Consider the following 17,038-nt stretch of genomic DNA (forward strand, 5'->3'; position numbering starts at 1 on the left):
GATAAGAAGCTCGATGGGAAGCACATTGTCCTCTAACAGGACGCTGGCCAGGCCTTGTGTTGGAGGCTAGGGACACAGACTCTGCCAGTGACAGTGGGTGATGATGACATGGTGCTGCAGTGCAGAGAAGCCATGCTGGGCAGCACACAGGCTGGCCCTGGGCGGGGGAATTCTCCACAGAAAGTGTCCAGGCAGGTGCACTGGAGCTGGCTCTTGAGAAGTGTCAGGAATTCATCGGCTAGAAGAAAGCATTCCAGGAAAACAGGACCTGGCAGTGGCAAGAAAGTAGAGATCCTGGCATGTTTGTATAACAGTGAAATGGTTTATTACAGTAAACAGTGTGTCACATGTGGGCACATGGTGTGCAGAGGGAAGGAGGGAAGAAGGCGGGGCTTGCTGACCAGGGACAGCCAGTGAGGTCTGGACACGCAAGGCAGCCAGAGCATCTGTGGACAGGAGAGGGAGCCAGGGGAAACCGGGGCCAACAAGTGACTCCTGGTGTCATCTCTTTTCCTGCCACGAAGCACCAGCATGTGCCCAGAGGTGTGCTGGCCTAGGAGGAGCAGAATGAGGCTAAAGCCCAAAGAGCTTGCCATGCAAGAGAGGAGATGAGACCCCCACGCTAGACAAGAGGAAAATGACAGCAAGCCTGTGGGCAAGTTCGCGGTTTGCTTTGCTGAGCCAAGTGCTCGACACACTGACTAATCTCCCAACGACCCTGCGGGCAGGTGCTGCCTGCGCTTGGCCATTCCCAGGAGGGAGCGCAGAGCTCTTTCAGAGAGCAGAGGCACCTGTCCAAGGTCCCATGAGGAACAGGCTGCAGAACCACATCTCCAGGTTCCTGGAAGACTTCCTCCCCACAAGGGCGTTTCAGTGACTTGTTAGGCTCCCAGGAGGGTGACTTACCCCTCCTGGAGAGGTTGACAGATCTCCGCAGTGAGTTGAATCTCTCAAGAGGGTGGTAGTCCAGCTCCTTGGTGACATATAGGTGCTTTACCTACAAGCAAGAGATACTGCACACTTGGCCACCAGTTTCCCCAGTGTCAGATTCAGGGCTCTCTACTCAGCCACGCACTACTCACTGCCTGCCTACTGCTGACCTGCACTGCTGGGTGGCATGACCCCCAGCAGGGACTGCAGGAAAATGGGGTATAGCCAAGGACCTCAGCAGTCCACCCAAATAGGGGGAAATGACCATAAGACTACTCACTGGCTAATTTTTTTTTTTTATCTTTTTCCTTTTTATTGGTACCGGGGATCGAACTCACAACTGCCTGCTTGCAAGGCAGGCACTTATGCCGCTGAGCTAAATCCCCAGCCCCCACACTGGCTAATTTTTAAAAACTCACAGCATTCTCTGTTCTAGTAACTGAATGAAGTGGGAACTGGGTGTATCTGAATCAGAGGGAGAAACAATAGAGTCTGGGACCATGAGTGATAAGAAAGAGAGAAATTTGGTCTAGTAGATTATTTGCAAGGAGTATAATCATATGCTTAGTGGCAAATTAACATATGTAAATATACGCATATAAATATGCATATACATGATCCACATGTGTCCTAGAGCTTCCTGTGGACTAGAAAGAGTGCTGTCTGACTTGTACTCCTGCATCTCCTGAGAAGAGACTGGGTCCCATCTTTAGGCCAACTAATTTTGCTAGCCTCAGTCCTGGGAAGATGTCAAGACCTTGTGAGAAACCCCCATCCTCCACTCAGTGTAGTGACCCAGGCAGGACCCAGGGATGGGCCTACCTGATGGGGCCGGACACAGTGTGAGTTGAGGTTTGGGTACCGCGTCCCTGGGTCCAGTGTATACTGCTCAAAGTTCTTGTTGATGTTCTCTGGAGTTGTCTGAGGTAATAGCCGATAAAGACTTTCCCTGGAAGGAAGCAGAGGACAGAGGTCACAGATTGCTCTTGCCACCTCATGTCCTTGTCCCCACACCTCTTCTCCCCGCTGGCTTTGGTTCTGGGGCTTCTAGCTGTGTTTGTGTAACCCTCCAGACTTGTTTCTCAGATCTGCAAAATGAGGGAGGGTCACGGCACGGAGAGCAAGGGGTGTCGGGGTGGAAGGCTGCTAGCTTCCTCCTCAGGCAGAAGGCAGTGGCCCAAAGCTGGAAGCACAGTGACCTGTGGTTCCATTATAATCACAACTTGTCTACACCGCCTTCTGTGGTCAGCACCCCATGGCCATGGGCCTCCACACCCAAGACATGAGAAGCTGCTTCCCTTCCCCTGTTAGCCCCAATTTCTCCCCATCCTCTGGCTGTCACAGCTATGTGGCCAACAGTGGGGTCTGACCCAGGATCTCAGCCTTGGAAGAGGCCTGGGAGGTCAGACACCCAGGACAGGGCACCCACCACTGTCCTGCAAGACCCCCTTAAATAAATCTCTCTGGGCAGGTGAGCCCCAACTACCCTGGAAGAAGATTTATCTTGGGCATTCAGGGCCAAAGACCCTGGTCACCAGAAGAAGTCACTGAAGGTGGTGCACCAGGATGGAGAGTGTCCTTGTGGACCCCAAGGATAAATTCAGGCCACATGGGGAAAGCAGATAAGCACAAGATGGAGACCCCAGGTTCAGCTGCTCTGACCCAATTCATGACTAAGCCTGATCCAGCTGGCTCCTGCCAGGAGTCTGCTCTCAAAACTCACCTTTCAGCCAGCACTTCCAGGGGAGGAGTCCCCTGGTCCCAGCTCTTCACCATCCACGCTGTGTCAAAGGCCGCCAGGAAGCCACGGGCACAGCCTGTACCCATGGGCCAAAACGGCTACAAAAGAACCCATGCAAAATTCTGGTTGATAACAGATGCCTCCCAATGTATTACTGCCCCGTTCTGCCCAGCACTCTCAGATCGCAGCCCTGAGCAATGCACCAGAGGGACAGGGAGGTGGCAGGGCATGAGCCCTGCTGTCTGTGAAGCCCATTGCAGGCACAGGCAGCTGTGGCACAGAGTCAGATGCTGATGGTGCGGGGACACATGTGCAGCACAGCTGCCGAGGGCTCCGGGTGGAGGAGAAGGAAATTGGGAAATTCTGCGTGAAAGAGGTGAATTTATAATGATTTTAAAGACCTGGAGGAGTCTAGTCACGAGTCACTGGGGGCAGTGTGGGCAAAGGCTCAGTGCCTGGAAAATGCTGGAGCCCACGAGTGGTGTGTGGAGGGGAGGCTGGGCAGCGCGGGGCCAGGTGGGAGCAGATGGGTGCTGAGGGCTCAACCCGGGGCCGGGCTGCACATCCACACACAATAGTGAGCAAGGAGTCACCGAGCTGAGTCACCGGCTCCCATGAAGCATGCGTTGGAATTGGACTCTAACCGGGGATAAATATAGAAACATTGTTTGTTCAGTGCTTACACTGCCATAAAATTGTATCTCTTCTAAAAATATTCATTTAATCTAAGGGTCCTTGCCCTTGCAGATTTGCCCAGGGAGGGCATGGCCAGGAAACTGGACTTTGGGGCCCCTACACCTCTCTTGTTGTACCTTGTAAGATTCCATGTGCAGAGGCCACAAAGGGTCCCCCACATGGGGAAGAGGTCTCAGCCCAGCTCAAGGCTCTGAATGGGATGCCCCATGGTCCGGACAGGGCTGCTCAATTTTGTACTTCAATAAAGGCAACTGAGAAAAAGCCAGAGACAGGAGAGAGTTCTGCCACCTACACACGGGGAAACAGGTGCTTGGAAATGGAGCGACAGGGGAGGCTCTGGGACCAGGCAGCCTTGGCAGAGTCCCAGCCCTGGCCGAGAGCCTGCACTTCCCTGGGATGGGTGACAGCAGATGCTGCCGGGCAGAGCCTAAATGCAGAGGTCTGTCTTAGAGCAGGAGCCGGAAGCTCCAAACACAGGCGGTACCTCAAGCAGGCTGTCACCCACGAGGGCCACGAGCAGCGGGTGTCCCTGGCGTTCGCGCACCAGGGCGGCGTTCTCTGAGGCGTACATGGAGGTGAAGTCGAACATGGCCACGTCGGGCTGCCCGTAGTGGTTGATGGCAAAGTCTAAGGATGGCAGCTGGTAGTTGGTGGCAAAGTCCGCAGCTTCCCGGGCATAGGAGAGCAGGTTGTCCTGGTTCACGTTCTCCGCACATAGCAGCAGCTCTGTGTCGATGCAGTCCTGGGGAGGATCAGAACACGGTGTGGCAGCCTGTTCCTCTAAGGGGCTAGGATTTATACCCACGTTTAGGCGAAAGGCTTCAGAATGGGTCTACCCTGTGAGGTTAATCAAAGCAGAAACGGAAGATCTGAGCCAAGAGGACAGAAAGCAGAAGCAAATCGGCCAGCTGTGAGAGTTAACACAGCTGTGATTAAGCATCAAAGTTGGCACCGGGTTTCCTGGCATCCACGGCAAAAGGGAAATGTGATATGTTGCAGGGATTTCCTTATCAGAAAGAAGGAAGTACAGCAGTTCCTCAGGGAGGCAATCTTTTCCTGGCACTAAATTCTAAAAGTTCTGTCTCAATAGGAATTTCAACGGAGAACACAGAGAGTTGTCATGAACAGTGTTCTTTATAATGGTCTTGCCACGAGGAAGGAGCACATTTTGCATGGCTGGCTCTTGGGATAACTTTTAATACGATTAAAAGACAAAAGAACAAGTGAGTCAGTGTGACTTAAAAATGGACTGAGTTAAGTTAATGTGGTCTAGACATGCTGTACTTAGCAGTCAAACGAGACCAGGAAAAAAAATAGGTGCTTGACATAACTCTCGCTCCCTTTCCAGATTTGGTTACTCCTCTTCCGGTGAAGCGAACAGCTTGGTTTTGCTGTTAGAGTGTTTATCGTTCTTTTTCCCTGCTGGGGTGGAGACCCTGGGTTTAGGACACTAGTAAACCCATCCTGTGGGTGCCCCATCCTATGCAGAGAATGGAGAAAGTTTAGAGCAGTCTGGAGTCTGATCTGCTTAGAGTTTGATCATCAAGTGACTTAAACTAAAAGGCCACATTTCCCAAACAGATGACACAAAAAGTCCGCACACCTCAGTGGGGAGGAGGACCGGGGTGTAAGATGAACACAGCCTTTGGGGTCACCCAGTGCACTGCGCAAATTTCAGCCCAGCACTTGGTCACTATAAGTTGTGAGCCTTTTGACTTAGTTTTGAGTCATTTGATTTCTTGCACAAAGGGAACCATCAGTGTACTTCAGAGCCAAGAGGAAAGCATGACACTGGACACACGAGACCTCCAGCCCCACACCCGGCACATGGGACGAGCTCAGTGAGTGAGAATGCCTGCCCCAGGAATTCATGATGGCACAGAAGATGGCACACAGCAAAGTGTCACTGAGACCCATCAAGGCACAACCAAGGCATAGCCTAATCTCTTGTCTTAGTTTTCTGACTTCAGATACACTGTTTGGGGAAGTCTAATATTTTCACATCCATCCTTCCCCTCCCCAATTGAACCCAGCATCTGCCCAGGAGCTCAGGATCAGGATGGAGCTTCTGTTAGGTGGTTTCCTGTCTGGTAACTGTTCCTAGATTCACATGATCACTGGCATCCCTTGAAGGTGTGGCCATGAGATGGGAAAAGAGCAAATGGAGATATCACACATTTCTCCTCCCTGCAATGGACCGCAGCCCCACTAAAGGGGACCAGGTGAGTTGTGAGTACGAATGCTACACACCAAGCAGGAGTGTAGGGACCTGGTGGAAGAGGCAGATGGTGGATGTGGGTGAGCACCCACCTGCCTCCAGGCTGGATGTGGGTGAGAATCCACCTGCCTCCGGCTGCTGTACTGGGAGCCTCAGGTGTGTGAGTGCATGGCAGAAGGAGCAGAATCTCTGAGCTGAGGGGGGATAAGGAGGTGCTCGAGCAGTTCTCTCCCTTGAGGGATAAGGAGAGGCTGGGAGTGGATCCCAGTTAGGGTCCTGGATCCGCTTCAAGTTAAGGCCTGGGATTCACTCACAGCCCCCCCCCCCCCAGCCCTCCGGGGTAAGCTGAGAGCTGAGCGAGTCATCCCCACCCATCTATGTCCTGAGACAGAGCCTGACATGGGAATGCAGAGGGGCTTTGACAATGTCCCAGGAGCCAAGGTGCCACAAACAAGGCATCATTGCCAGGATGAAGGCCTGAGATGATCTGAAGGTGACCTTAGCATCTCAGCAGCCTAGAGTACTTGGCCAGCGGATCACAAAACCCAAGTGGCACTTTGCCTGACTGTCCAGGTCCTGCTCTGCAAAGGCACCCATTATAGTGAAGCCCTGTGCCCTAGGATGACTTTGTCTTATCCGACACAGCTCCAGAATGAGGAGACAATCCTATGGGGGATTCCTGGGGGCACAGGAAAGACAGGACACCACCTCCCCAGACTGGTAGCCAGAAGCAGGCTCTATAGTCCCAGCCTAGAGCCACATGTCCCCTACCATGCTCTGTCAGCTCTATGTGAGCTGGGTGCAAAGTCCAGCCACAGCTCAGGTCACCCCTAAGAGCTGAGCCCATATAGAGAAGGGTGAGAGTGGAGTAAGTCATCCTCCGGGGAGGCTGGGTTACCACAGCACCCGACCAGCTGCCAGCACAAGCTAGTGAGGAGACAGGCACATTCTTCCTTGAGAAGCAGCAAGGAATGGTCTCAAGCACCTGAGTACTAGGCTGGCATGCAGAGAGGATGCAGCAAAAGCCACAAGAATAGGGCTCTGCCAGGGCTGAAGCCTGACCGACGGAGCTGCCAGCCCAGGGACTGACACACCATGAGTTTCTTCCTCCCAGCCCAGTGCTCTGTTTACACTAGAAGATGCGGAGCTACAAAGCAGGAGCCAAGAAGTCACAGCACACAAGAGCAGGCAGCCAAATAAGGCCAAAGTGACAGGGGGAATCTCTACGCCCTCCACAGGCTGGGCTGTGCAAGGTACTCTGTGCACACACGCATGTCCATTTGCTCTTCTCAACAAGATTTTCAGACAGATGCAAAGACTGAAGTTCTGAAAAATTATGAACAGCCCACCCAGGATCCAGAGTCCATATGTGACACAGCCACACTTTCACTCTTGTCTGATAACATCAATAGTGACCTTTCGCCATATCATGACAAGGAGACCCAGTGAGAAACTCACAGGTGAGTCTCAGCATGGCAAGGAACCCCCATCTGTCTCCAACTGACATATGACCTTGAAGAAAAGGGACAGGGCTGAATGAGGCTTGCGAAAGGCAAAGGCTCGGCTGATCCACGTTACCCTGGGAATCTCAGACGTCTACAGAAACACTCCTGAGGGCATGGGCACAGGCTCCTGCAATGTCCAGGGCCAGGAAGGTAATGAGAAAGGGGTCCATTCCTCCTTCTCCCCTTGGTCCATCAGGACACTGTCTTCTCCCACACTTGCTGATGCTGCCAGCCCCAGTCACAAAGGGAAAGACAGGTGAGCTGTCATAGCCAAGAGGTACGTACATTGATAATGACACCTTTGTCGAGCAGGCTCTGCTTCTTGGCAGTCATGACAAAATAGTGGGTGCAGTCCTTGTAGTAAACAATGTTCTCTAGATCGATCCCTGAAAAGAGAAGCGTCCACAGACTTAGTTTACTTCTTCAGATCCCTGAAAAGAGAAGCGTCCACAGACTTAGTTTACTTCTTCAGTGCCCGCTGGGTACCAGCAACTGGACTTTGTTTCTTACAGGTCTCATTATTCATCTGTGCGATATTCATGTGAGGGGAACGTTTAAGACACATAGTACAAGGCTGGGAAAGATAAAGCAGGAGGCTAGAAGTTACCCAACTCGAAGCAGCTAGCTTTTGTAGTCACAGGAAGCCACTGTTTCTTCTAAAACCCATAAATCTCTACAGGGGTGTGTGGACCAAAGCTGGGTAAAAAGTGTTGCGGAAAGCCAAGAGCTGGCCATGGTCATGGCCAAGACAGCTAAGCAATGACACTGGAAAAACAGAATCTAAGCCTGCATGGCTGCAGGTCCCATCTCCCATGCTTCCAAGAGGACAGAGCTGGACAGAGCTGCGGGACGTCTCCATCTCCCTGCTGGTGCGTGAAAATCCAGGTGCACTGGTCTATATCTTTCACTTTCTACCACCTGCAAACCCTCTTAAAGTGTCGGTTTTTGCGCTGAAAACCATGCTGTGAGACGAGAGCTTAGGGTGGTCCCTGGTCTGCTGCACTAGCTCCTCAGAGAACTTAGAACAAAAGCAAATGATCAAGCCCACACTCCAGACCCAATGAATCAGAAACTCCGGGGACCAGACCAGCAGCTTGTGTTTAACAAGCTCTCCAGGTGATTGTGATGCACACTGGAGTGTGAAAACCACGGGTTTAGATCTTTGATTTTTTCAGCAGTGCTAGGAATGGAACCCAGTGCCTCACACATGCTAGGCAAGCGCTCTCCCACCAAACCAGAACCCCAGCCCTGGCACAGCTTTTTGAAGGGAAAGAAACAGATACTTGACAGCCCAGCAGCATCCCACGGGAGGTGAGGCGCACTGTGTAACTATAGTAACGCCTTCTCACAGCTAAATAGGAAGCAGGCGTCAGTCCAGGGTCCCCAAGGGAATCAGAGGAAGTCCCCCGCTGTCCCCGTGCCAGGGCCCTGTACTGAAACAATGGCCAAAGGGGACAGCCACAGCGGAGTGTAGAGGAAGCTCATTAAAGTATCTGGAAAACAAACACCTCGATGTCCTGTCGTAATTTACAGCTGGTGGTTTAAATATTTGTTTTCCTGGATTTTGAGGGAAGGAAGGATCAGAGAATTCTGAAACCATTCAGAAAGATGTAATAGGCTGGAAGGAAATATTAAAACTCTTTAAAAAAATAACGCAACTGGAAAATACCTAGAAGGCAAACAGCAAGGTTGAATAGAATTTCTAGCTTTAGTTTTTTTGAGGAATATTCACACTAATAGTCCATAATTGTCATACTAGTTTACATTGCCACCAACATTATAATATAGAAGGGTTCCTTTTCCTCTGCTGAAGATACCATATTACAGTGACACGTGTGTTCCCATGCTTATAGCAGCACCAATTCATAATAGCTATATGGTAAGCAGTCTATATGCCCACTCATAGATGAATGGATAAAGGAAATGTGATATTTATACACAATGGGTTCCTATTCTGTGAGAAAGAAGGGTCAACTGAATCAGTTACAGAAAACTGGGTGCATCTTGAGTTCATAATGTTATGTAAATCAGACACACGAGCTTAAATATTGTATAAGAATCCATAAAGAGAAAAATATACAAAAAGAGAAAAATAAAAGATAGATAACGGGAAACAGGGAGACAGATCTTTTGCAAACAGGAATGGGACCAAGAAATGGAGGGACAGGGGAGGAGGGCAGAAGAAAGTGATAAAGAAGAATGGAGATGTGTTATGCACACGTGCAACTCCCCACAGTGATGCAATCCTTATGTACCACAAAGGTACACTAATAAAAATACTAATTGGAAAACAACTCAAAAAAAGAATATTGCTACTACAGAGAATTTCAGAGGGTCATGTGACGGGCAGGGGCCAGTGCTGCCAGCAAGAGGCATGGTCTGGCTGGATCACAAATCCCATTCCAAGAAAAGGAAACAGAAGAGGCTCAACAGAAGGAATTTCACCTGTAACCGTAATGCAGGTAATACAAGGTTTAAATCAGAGGTCGGCAGGTTTTTTTCTAAAAGGACAGATATTATTAAACATTTTGGCTTCGTGGGCCACGTGGTCTCTGTCTTAAGCACTTCTAGTGGAATCAGTCACAGACAACAGTGTAAATAAATGGGCTCGCCTGTGTTATGCCAATCTGTTTACGGACATTGAAGTGTGAATTTTATATAATTTCCATGCATTCCAAAACATTATCCTTTTGAATTTTTTCTTCAGTCCTTTAAAAATATGCAAGCATTCTTCGCAAACATGTGGCCAGCCATGGTATGCCACTTCCTGGCTTAAATACTTTGGCAGGCTTACATACTTGATGACATATCCTGAGGTTTCCAGAAGTGACCTGGAGGAGGATTATGTTTAAAATGTGATGTTAAATGAGCAAATGAGAAATGTGGACAAAATTTGACACATGATGCTGAATGAACAAAGCAGAATAGCAGAGTATGGGGCTGGAATTAGCACTAGAGCCATGAAATTGTAAATATGCAGGCGGGAAATAAATATATTTTGGTACCAGGGATTGAATTCACAACCTCGCACTTGCCAGGCAGGTGCTTAAGTCACTGAGCTAAAACCCTGGCCCTAGGTGATCAAATTTACTTTCAGTATAAAGATCCCATCTAGCATTGTTGTTAGACTGCTTTTTCAAAGAAAAACACACATTTTCATAAGATTAAAAAGTAAAGAACAAAATCTGGAATTTACTGGAGTGGGAACTGGTGATTCACTCCTTTCCCTCACCCTGCCTTGCTCTTCTCCACCATCTTTGTCACCCCCGGAGGCACTGATGGTTTATTTGTCCCTTGGCCACCTGCCCCTACAGAGCATAATCCCAGGAGAGAGGGATTTTGCTTCACTCACTTTTCTAGCTCAGGCCCGAGATCAGCATCTGACTCTCGGGAGGCATCCAAGGTACCCGTGAGGTGAGTGAAGCAGTACCCTCTGTCCTCTAGGGCCGTGGCTGGTAACCCCCGCTGCACAGGGGGCCTCCCCAGATGTCCCTCCTTGGGAGGGGCAGCTGAAGCAGGACACTGAAGCTCCTAGGCTTCTAGCCACAGGTTGCCGACTCCTTCTCAGAGAGCTCCCCGTGCCTCATGCCGACCCTCGGCACACCTGTCCACCCTGCCTTGGGGACAGTACTACTGCGGAGGGACTGCATCTGCCCTGACTTTGCACCCCAAGGTCCTGAGCACAAGCATACAGTGGACACTCGGTAAACGCCTACTGAAGAAATAAACTCTTGCTTATTTTCTCTGTTCGTTATCTAGTTTCATGCACGATATCTGGAGATCCTTTCAAGAATCTCTCTTGTCATTTGAAGGAACCCTGCTCATCCTAAGGATAAATCCCTGCTTCCACACATGTGAAACCAGGAGCCCTGGAAGCCAGCATTCTTCTCTGTGTCTGTTAAAAAAAAAAACATCTCAGATAAGGGTCAGCTTTGGAAATTAGAAGACTCACCTGTTTCTTCTTTGAGGTCCTGAAAAAATTTCTGGTTGAAGATGAAGGCCACCCCGCTGATCTCCTCCACCTTGGCCTCGGCCGTGCTGTTCCTGTTGATGAAGTTGGCAGTGATGGCGATGGCCAGCTTCCCTCGGAACTCCTTCCTCCTGAACCCTGCATGAGGAAAGGGATGGGTGGTTCACCTCCTGGCTTTGGGGCGAGCGCTGAAACAGGATGGAGACTGCTACTCTCGGTGCCCGGTGGCCAGGGGAACCAGGATTCTGGACCCCAGAGAATGGGCACTCGTAGAAACGCCAGCTTTGTTCCCAAGCAGGATGCATGTCACCAGTGACTTTTGAAGTCAGTGGGGTTCTGTCACTTTCTAAATTCTGCAGGACCAATCCCTGAGGTGTTGACAAACGTGTGACCAAAGTGACCTTCTCCAGCCTCCGATGGAGGTGATGGGTGTGTGGCCTTGGCATCCCACGGGGATCCACTGCATTGGGAATTGCAAGGCTCTAACCACTTTGCTAGCATTTTTCACATTTTTTTCTTTTAAAGTAGGATCATTGGGTTAAACTCCTACAGGTCAAGGAGTTTGGATGCTTATTCTTTAAATCTCTATTTGTTATGGGTCGGGTTGTGTCCTGCAGCTGCATGTTCGTGTATTGAAGTCCTCAACCTTCGCACCTCAGTAGTAGAATAAATGTGATCTTATTTGGCAACAACGTCACTGCAGAACTAACTAGCTAGGATGTGGTCATAGAGCAGAAAGGCTCCCTACTGTAACACGATTCATGTCCTTACATGTAGGGGAAAGTGAGACACAGGCATGCACTGTCACACTGTCATGTGACAGTGGCGACTCAGATGGGGGTGGTGGTCTACAAGCCAAAACCAGAAGCTAGGAGAGAGGCAGGGAGCCCGTGCTTCACAGCCCTCAGAGAGAACCGATCCCGAGAAGGCCTGGTCTGGGACTTGCAATCACCAGGACTGTGAGGCAACACTCCTCCGCTGTCCAAGCCCCTCGGTGAGTGGTACTCTGTCAGGGCAGCCCCGGAAACCAATGTCCTAGTTCCAGGAAAGGGTATTGCATCCATGTCCAATAAATACACAATGAATAGGGCCATTAGTTCTAACTTGAAATTAACTTAGAACAGTACTCTAATTCCTCCAGCCTCTCTTTTTAAAAAGTTTTATTATTTTGAAGTTGACACGTAATTCTAAATATTTATGGCATGCAGTGTGGTACTTTGGTACAAGCATATATTAAGCAATGATCAAATCATAGTAATTAGCATACCACTCTGCCTCAAACAGTCATCATTTCTTTAGGGTGAGACCACTCAAAATCCCCTCTTCTGGGTATTTTGAGTCATAAGTTACGTTATTGTGTTATTGTTGGCTACGGCTGCCTATCATGAAGCGGGCTGTTGGCTTTCGGTGGTTTGCTTTAACGTCTTTTTGAATGGAGGTGACTCAGCAGACCCCAGCAGGGGTCACATTCAACAGCATCCACTCTTCCTCCTCCTCTTTTTAAATGTGTCAGATGTTTCCTGTCGTCCCAAATTTCCACCTACCACAGGCATGCTGCTCACTTCTTTGACCCCCCAGGCACCCACTGTTGTGGTCTGTGTCCCCATAAATCCATGTGCTGTAAACTTAATCCTCAAATTCATATGCTAATGGATTTGCAGATAGGGCCTCTGGGAGGTGATTATGCCATAAGGGCTCTGCCCTCAAAAATAAACTAGTTCATTCCCGAATTAATATATTAACAGGTAGGCGATCTTGGTAGTGGCTTTGTTGTAAACTTGTTTAGTCTTGTAATGTCTTCTGCCATATCTTGATTAAGCAAAAAGGCCCCTCATTGGATGCCAGAACTGTGCTCTTGGGCTTTCTAGCTTCTAAAACACGAGTTTAATAAACATCTATTCTCAATAAATTATCCGGCCTCAAGTATTTTGTTATAGCAACACACAACCGACAAAGGCACTATGCTAGTCATACAGGTAGAGACTCACTGGACCTCTCATGGTTCTCACCATGAGGAAATGCTCTATGTCTAAAATTTTTTTGATGGGAAGCTTGGGTTTCTAGGGTTTAGCTCTAAAATGCTCCCCATGGGGATCCAAGTGATTGGATCCAAGTGAATGGATCATGGAGTCATGCACCACTGAGTTCAGCAGCTGTATGTACATACCATTAGCTCACTGGGGGTGTGACCTGGAAGGGCGTGTTCTTATTCTCTCTGCTTCCTGGTGGCCATGGTGCAGGCCGTTTTCTTCTCCTGCACCCTTCCACCATGCCATTTTCCCCTAAGAGCCAGCTAGTCACACACTGAACCCCTGACTTGGAGCCAAAATAAATCTCCCCTTCAAATTGTGTCAGGTATTTTGTCCCAGCAATGGGGAACTGACTTACTCAGATCCCTCCTTCAAACTGTTCTTCTTTACACCTTTGTCAAAGGATCAGCAATGGCCATTATTCTCTAATACAGTACTTCTTAACTGGGGGGCTTTTGTCTACCAGAGTGTACTTGGCAATGTGTGGAGAAATTTCTGGTGGTGCCACTAGAATCTACTGGGTAGAGGCCAGAGATACTGGTAAGCATCACAGACAAAGGATGATAGCCCCACAGCAAGGACTGTGTGCTCCTGAAGGCCAACAACACTGGTACTGAGAACCTGCATCCTGGTCCAGCTATCCGGCACCAAGGTCCTTAGATGGCTCTGTTTCCCCTACTCTTCATTTCATATTCCTAAAATGCTCAAGGTGAGCAGAGATTCTTAATTTTCAGATATTCAGACTTACATTTGTACCAAGCCACCAAAATTACCCCAGTATTCTAAGCAGGAGACATCCAGGTTGGCAGCTTAGAAATGGGCAAAAGGTGACAAGCTGAGGGTCTGGCAGAAGGCACTGGATGTGTTGGTGGACAGAAGGAGCAGACACCCCAGCCTCCTGCGCTCAACCCTGCTTCAGGGCATATGTTCTGTCCTCAGAGAAGAAGCCCTCCCAGGACCAGATATCTGCATCTGTGGCCATCGGGGGACACGTTTACAGGACTGCAGAATTGTCCTGAGTCCAGGAGGTGCTGTCTGGCGTCCTGTTGTTCACAATCTGTACTCTCGAATAAGTACCAGCAGTTTGGGGTATACACAGTGTGGACTAATTAATCTAGTTAATCCAGCTGATGTGTTTCCTGGCAGTGGGGGTTCTGGCTCACCCTGACTTGAAGGCCATCTTGCTTAGGATCTGGCAAGGCTTTGCACCCTGGCAGTCTGGCAGACACTATCTAACTGCCAAGCAGTGAGTGTGCTTAAGAGTTATTAAGGCTCCTCCTCACCTTATAAGAGTGTTTGAACATGAATGAATAGCATTAACAGTGCAGAATGTTTATCTTAGATGAAATAAGTATCAAAATGCTCAGTACCTGGCTTGCTCATCAGCAGGTACTCAAATATGTGTTGATTTTTCATCACAGTACTGGACTTTTTTAATTGGTGGTACTGGGGATCGAACTCTTGACCTTATGCTTGCCAAACTGGCACTTATGCCACCGAGCTAAATCCCCAGACCACAGTACTGGACTTTTATAAAGCATTTTTACGTAGCAGTTATTCCCAGCTCTCATGGTAGCCCTGAGAGGGCTCTGTACCCATTTTACAGATGGGACAACTGAGGTCCAGCGAGAAGGGCATGGCTGTCCTCTGCACCCTCAGCTTCCCAGGAGGATGAGACACTCGGCTCTCAGCCAGGGTAGGACAGTCCACCCTGCTTTCAAGAACCCCTCCAGTGCTGGCATCTGCTATCTTTCCCACACTTCTCCCACCCTGTCCCCACCCCCATCACCCCACCTCCACCTCAAGAGGCAGAGCCTTCACCTTCCAGGGTGTTCCTGCGGCCATCAGCACCGATGATGACATCAAACTCAAACTCCGACAGCGGGTGGTCTGCAGGGAGGAAGTCTGCTCTCCAGCCAATTTCTACCAGGACAGAAAGAAGAGAGGAGCGATAGGGAGAGGTGGGAGGAGACAGTGGCACCTCTTTCTGTGGGCCAGGAGAAGTGGACAGCAGTGCACCCCAGGCCAAGCCTCCAGGGGAAAGCCTGCCTCCTGTGAGGTAGAGTAAGTTCAATCAGGACAAGGTACAGCAGCAGCCCCAGCCCGGAGCCGGTTTCGCTGACGTTTGCTGGGAATCTGTCCTGAAGGGCTCCTCAGCTCATCTTGCTGCATCACGTTTTTCTCCCCAGAGTCTACTGAGTTCTCTCCACATTCCCTAGTATTTCTCAAGGCCTTCCACTGTTAAACAGACCCTAAAGGCTGTGCGGGTGTCACAGAACAAGTCTGATCACCCACTACTTCTAGCTTACAATGTTCGGTGGCACAGTGCACTGCCTGTTACAGGAACATCTGCAGGGGAGGCTGGCTGGATCCTCAGAATCTGGAAGGGGTGTCCAGGCAAGGTGCAGGGATGGGGAGGAGCACACGAGTTCCTGAGGGCCAGGTAATGATGCTGTCCTACCCAAGTCTGAAAACCCCCTAAATTCTCAAACAGGAGGGGCCAGAAGTGTTGCCACAGGCAGAAAACCACAGGCCTCTCGTGGCTCAAAACTCAAATCCCAGGCAGTAGAGGATACTGACACCAAATAAGGTGCAGAGGGTCATGACCAAACTCTAACTACAGTGTGTGCAGAGGAGCAGAATTTAAATAAAGTCACTAGGAGGGGATGGGGCACATTAGTAAATAAGGCATAACTGCATGAGTGATTTTATGATTCATAAATTAAATTTCAATATGGTTATACATTATAGCTAGAACTTTCATTTCATCGTTGCTCTAGAAGCCTTTTCTTTGCTGTATTTTAAAAGTTTGTAGGTGCCATAAGTAAACTCACATATCTCCATGTGAACCAACCCATACACGTTGAAGTGCATGTGAATGAACTTGCCCCAAACCACCAAATCTTTGTCTTCTTTCCTACTGTTGGTTTGATTTGTCACAGCAGCATCTGACAGGGACAGGATGACCAAACTATAGGTTTTGAGACTTAAGAATAAGTCTCCTGGGAGCTGAAGAGCAAAGCTAAACTGACAGCAATGTCAAGAAAGGTAAACTATCCTTGGATGAAACTCTGCCACATGGCTCCTGACAAAAGTAACTTGCAGAAACGTCTTCTGAGCACTACACACGCAGCTTCCTGTGTGCAATGTGTGACTCCAAGATGAACAGGGAAAAGTATGCCGTACTTTGATTTTCTTGATCTTCAGGGGGCTCGAGAACCTTCACAAACTCCACATTCACGTGGATTTCAACCCCCAACATCAGGGCCACCTTGAACAGGATGAGCTGCAGCTGTCGAATACCTGTTAGAAGGAGAGAGAAGAGAGAGAACTGTGAGCAGCAATGCTTGAGCTCCTGCTGTGTGCACAATAACGCACCGCCTTTGCTCAGGGATCACAGCACAGCAATACTCCGCAATGATTACCACCGAGCGTGGGCCAGGCACTCTGTGTTTTCTCTTTTAACTTACGGCGAGCCTTGGGGAGCGCTGTTACTTTAAGTTTACGGATGAGAAGTGGAAGTTTTACAAGGTTAAATGACTGGTTCAGTGTCACACAGAGGCAAAACCAAGCTATAGGACTGGACAACCCTGCCCTAGGTGTTCAACAGTGCCACACGGAGGCAGATGCTGTCTTGCCTGTGCCTTCTTGAACTGGCTCTGGTCTTTGTAAGATAAAAATAGAAAGAGGAAGAGGAGGAGGAGGGGAAGAGAGACAGAGAGAGGAGAGAGAGAGAGGAGAGAGAGATCTGATGCACAGTCAGTGCTCAAGTGACCAATGGACTCATTATCTCATTATCCAGTCCTACAGCACAGCTCTGCAAAGGCGAGAGAGAGTAGGAGACTCCACATGCAAAGCCAGACTCACGGTTCACTCTTCCAAACCCTGCTCACTCTTCTCACTCACCCAAACTCTCCCAGTGAGTACAACCTCTCTCCTCTATTTTGT

General features: G+C 49.4%; 1 protein-coding gene across 7 annotated transcripts in view; it reads right to left on the bottom strand.

The window, feature by feature from the left end:
- Mical2 (microtubule associated monooxygenase, calponin and LIM domain containing 2) overlaps positions 1-17,038 on the bottom strand; it is a 204,407-nt gene that overhangs the window by 105,822 nt on the left and 81,547 nt on the right. For all 7 annotated transcript variants that reach the window (XR_001200303.3, XR_010048412.1, XR_010048411.1 and 4 more), the window contains exons 5-12: positions 16,277-16,393; positions 14,912-15,013; positions 11,043-11,198; positions 7,376-7,476; positions 3,852-4,109; positions 2,654-2,769; positions 1,753-1,879; positions 907-997 (exon numbers count right to left, since the gene is read on the bottom strand). Coding sequence is in view for 4 of the 7 variants with exons in the window: in XM_063251901.1 (XP_063107971.1) it covers positions 907-997; positions 1,753-1,879; positions 2,654-2,769; positions 3,852-4,109; positions 7,376-7,476; positions 11,043-11,198; positions 14,912-15,013; positions 16,277-16,393 (1,068 nt within the window). In the remaining 3 variants the exon portion in view is untranslated. The remainder of the gene's footprint in view (positions 1-906; positions 998-1,752; positions 1,880-2,653; positions 2,770-3,851; positions 4,110-7,375; positions 7,477-11,042; positions 11,199-14,911; positions 15,014-16,276; positions 16,394-17,038) is intronic.

Source organism: Cavia porcellus, unplaced genomic scaffold (assembly GCF_034190915.1).
Source record: "Cavia porcellus strain 051 isolate PalLab524CR breed Dunkin Hartley unplaced genomic scaffold, mCavPor4.1 scaffold_6, whole genome shotgun sequence".
In the NCBI taxonomy this organism is placed as follows: Eukaryota; Metazoa; Chordata; class Mammalia; order Rodentia; family Caviidae; genus Cavia; species Cavia porcellus.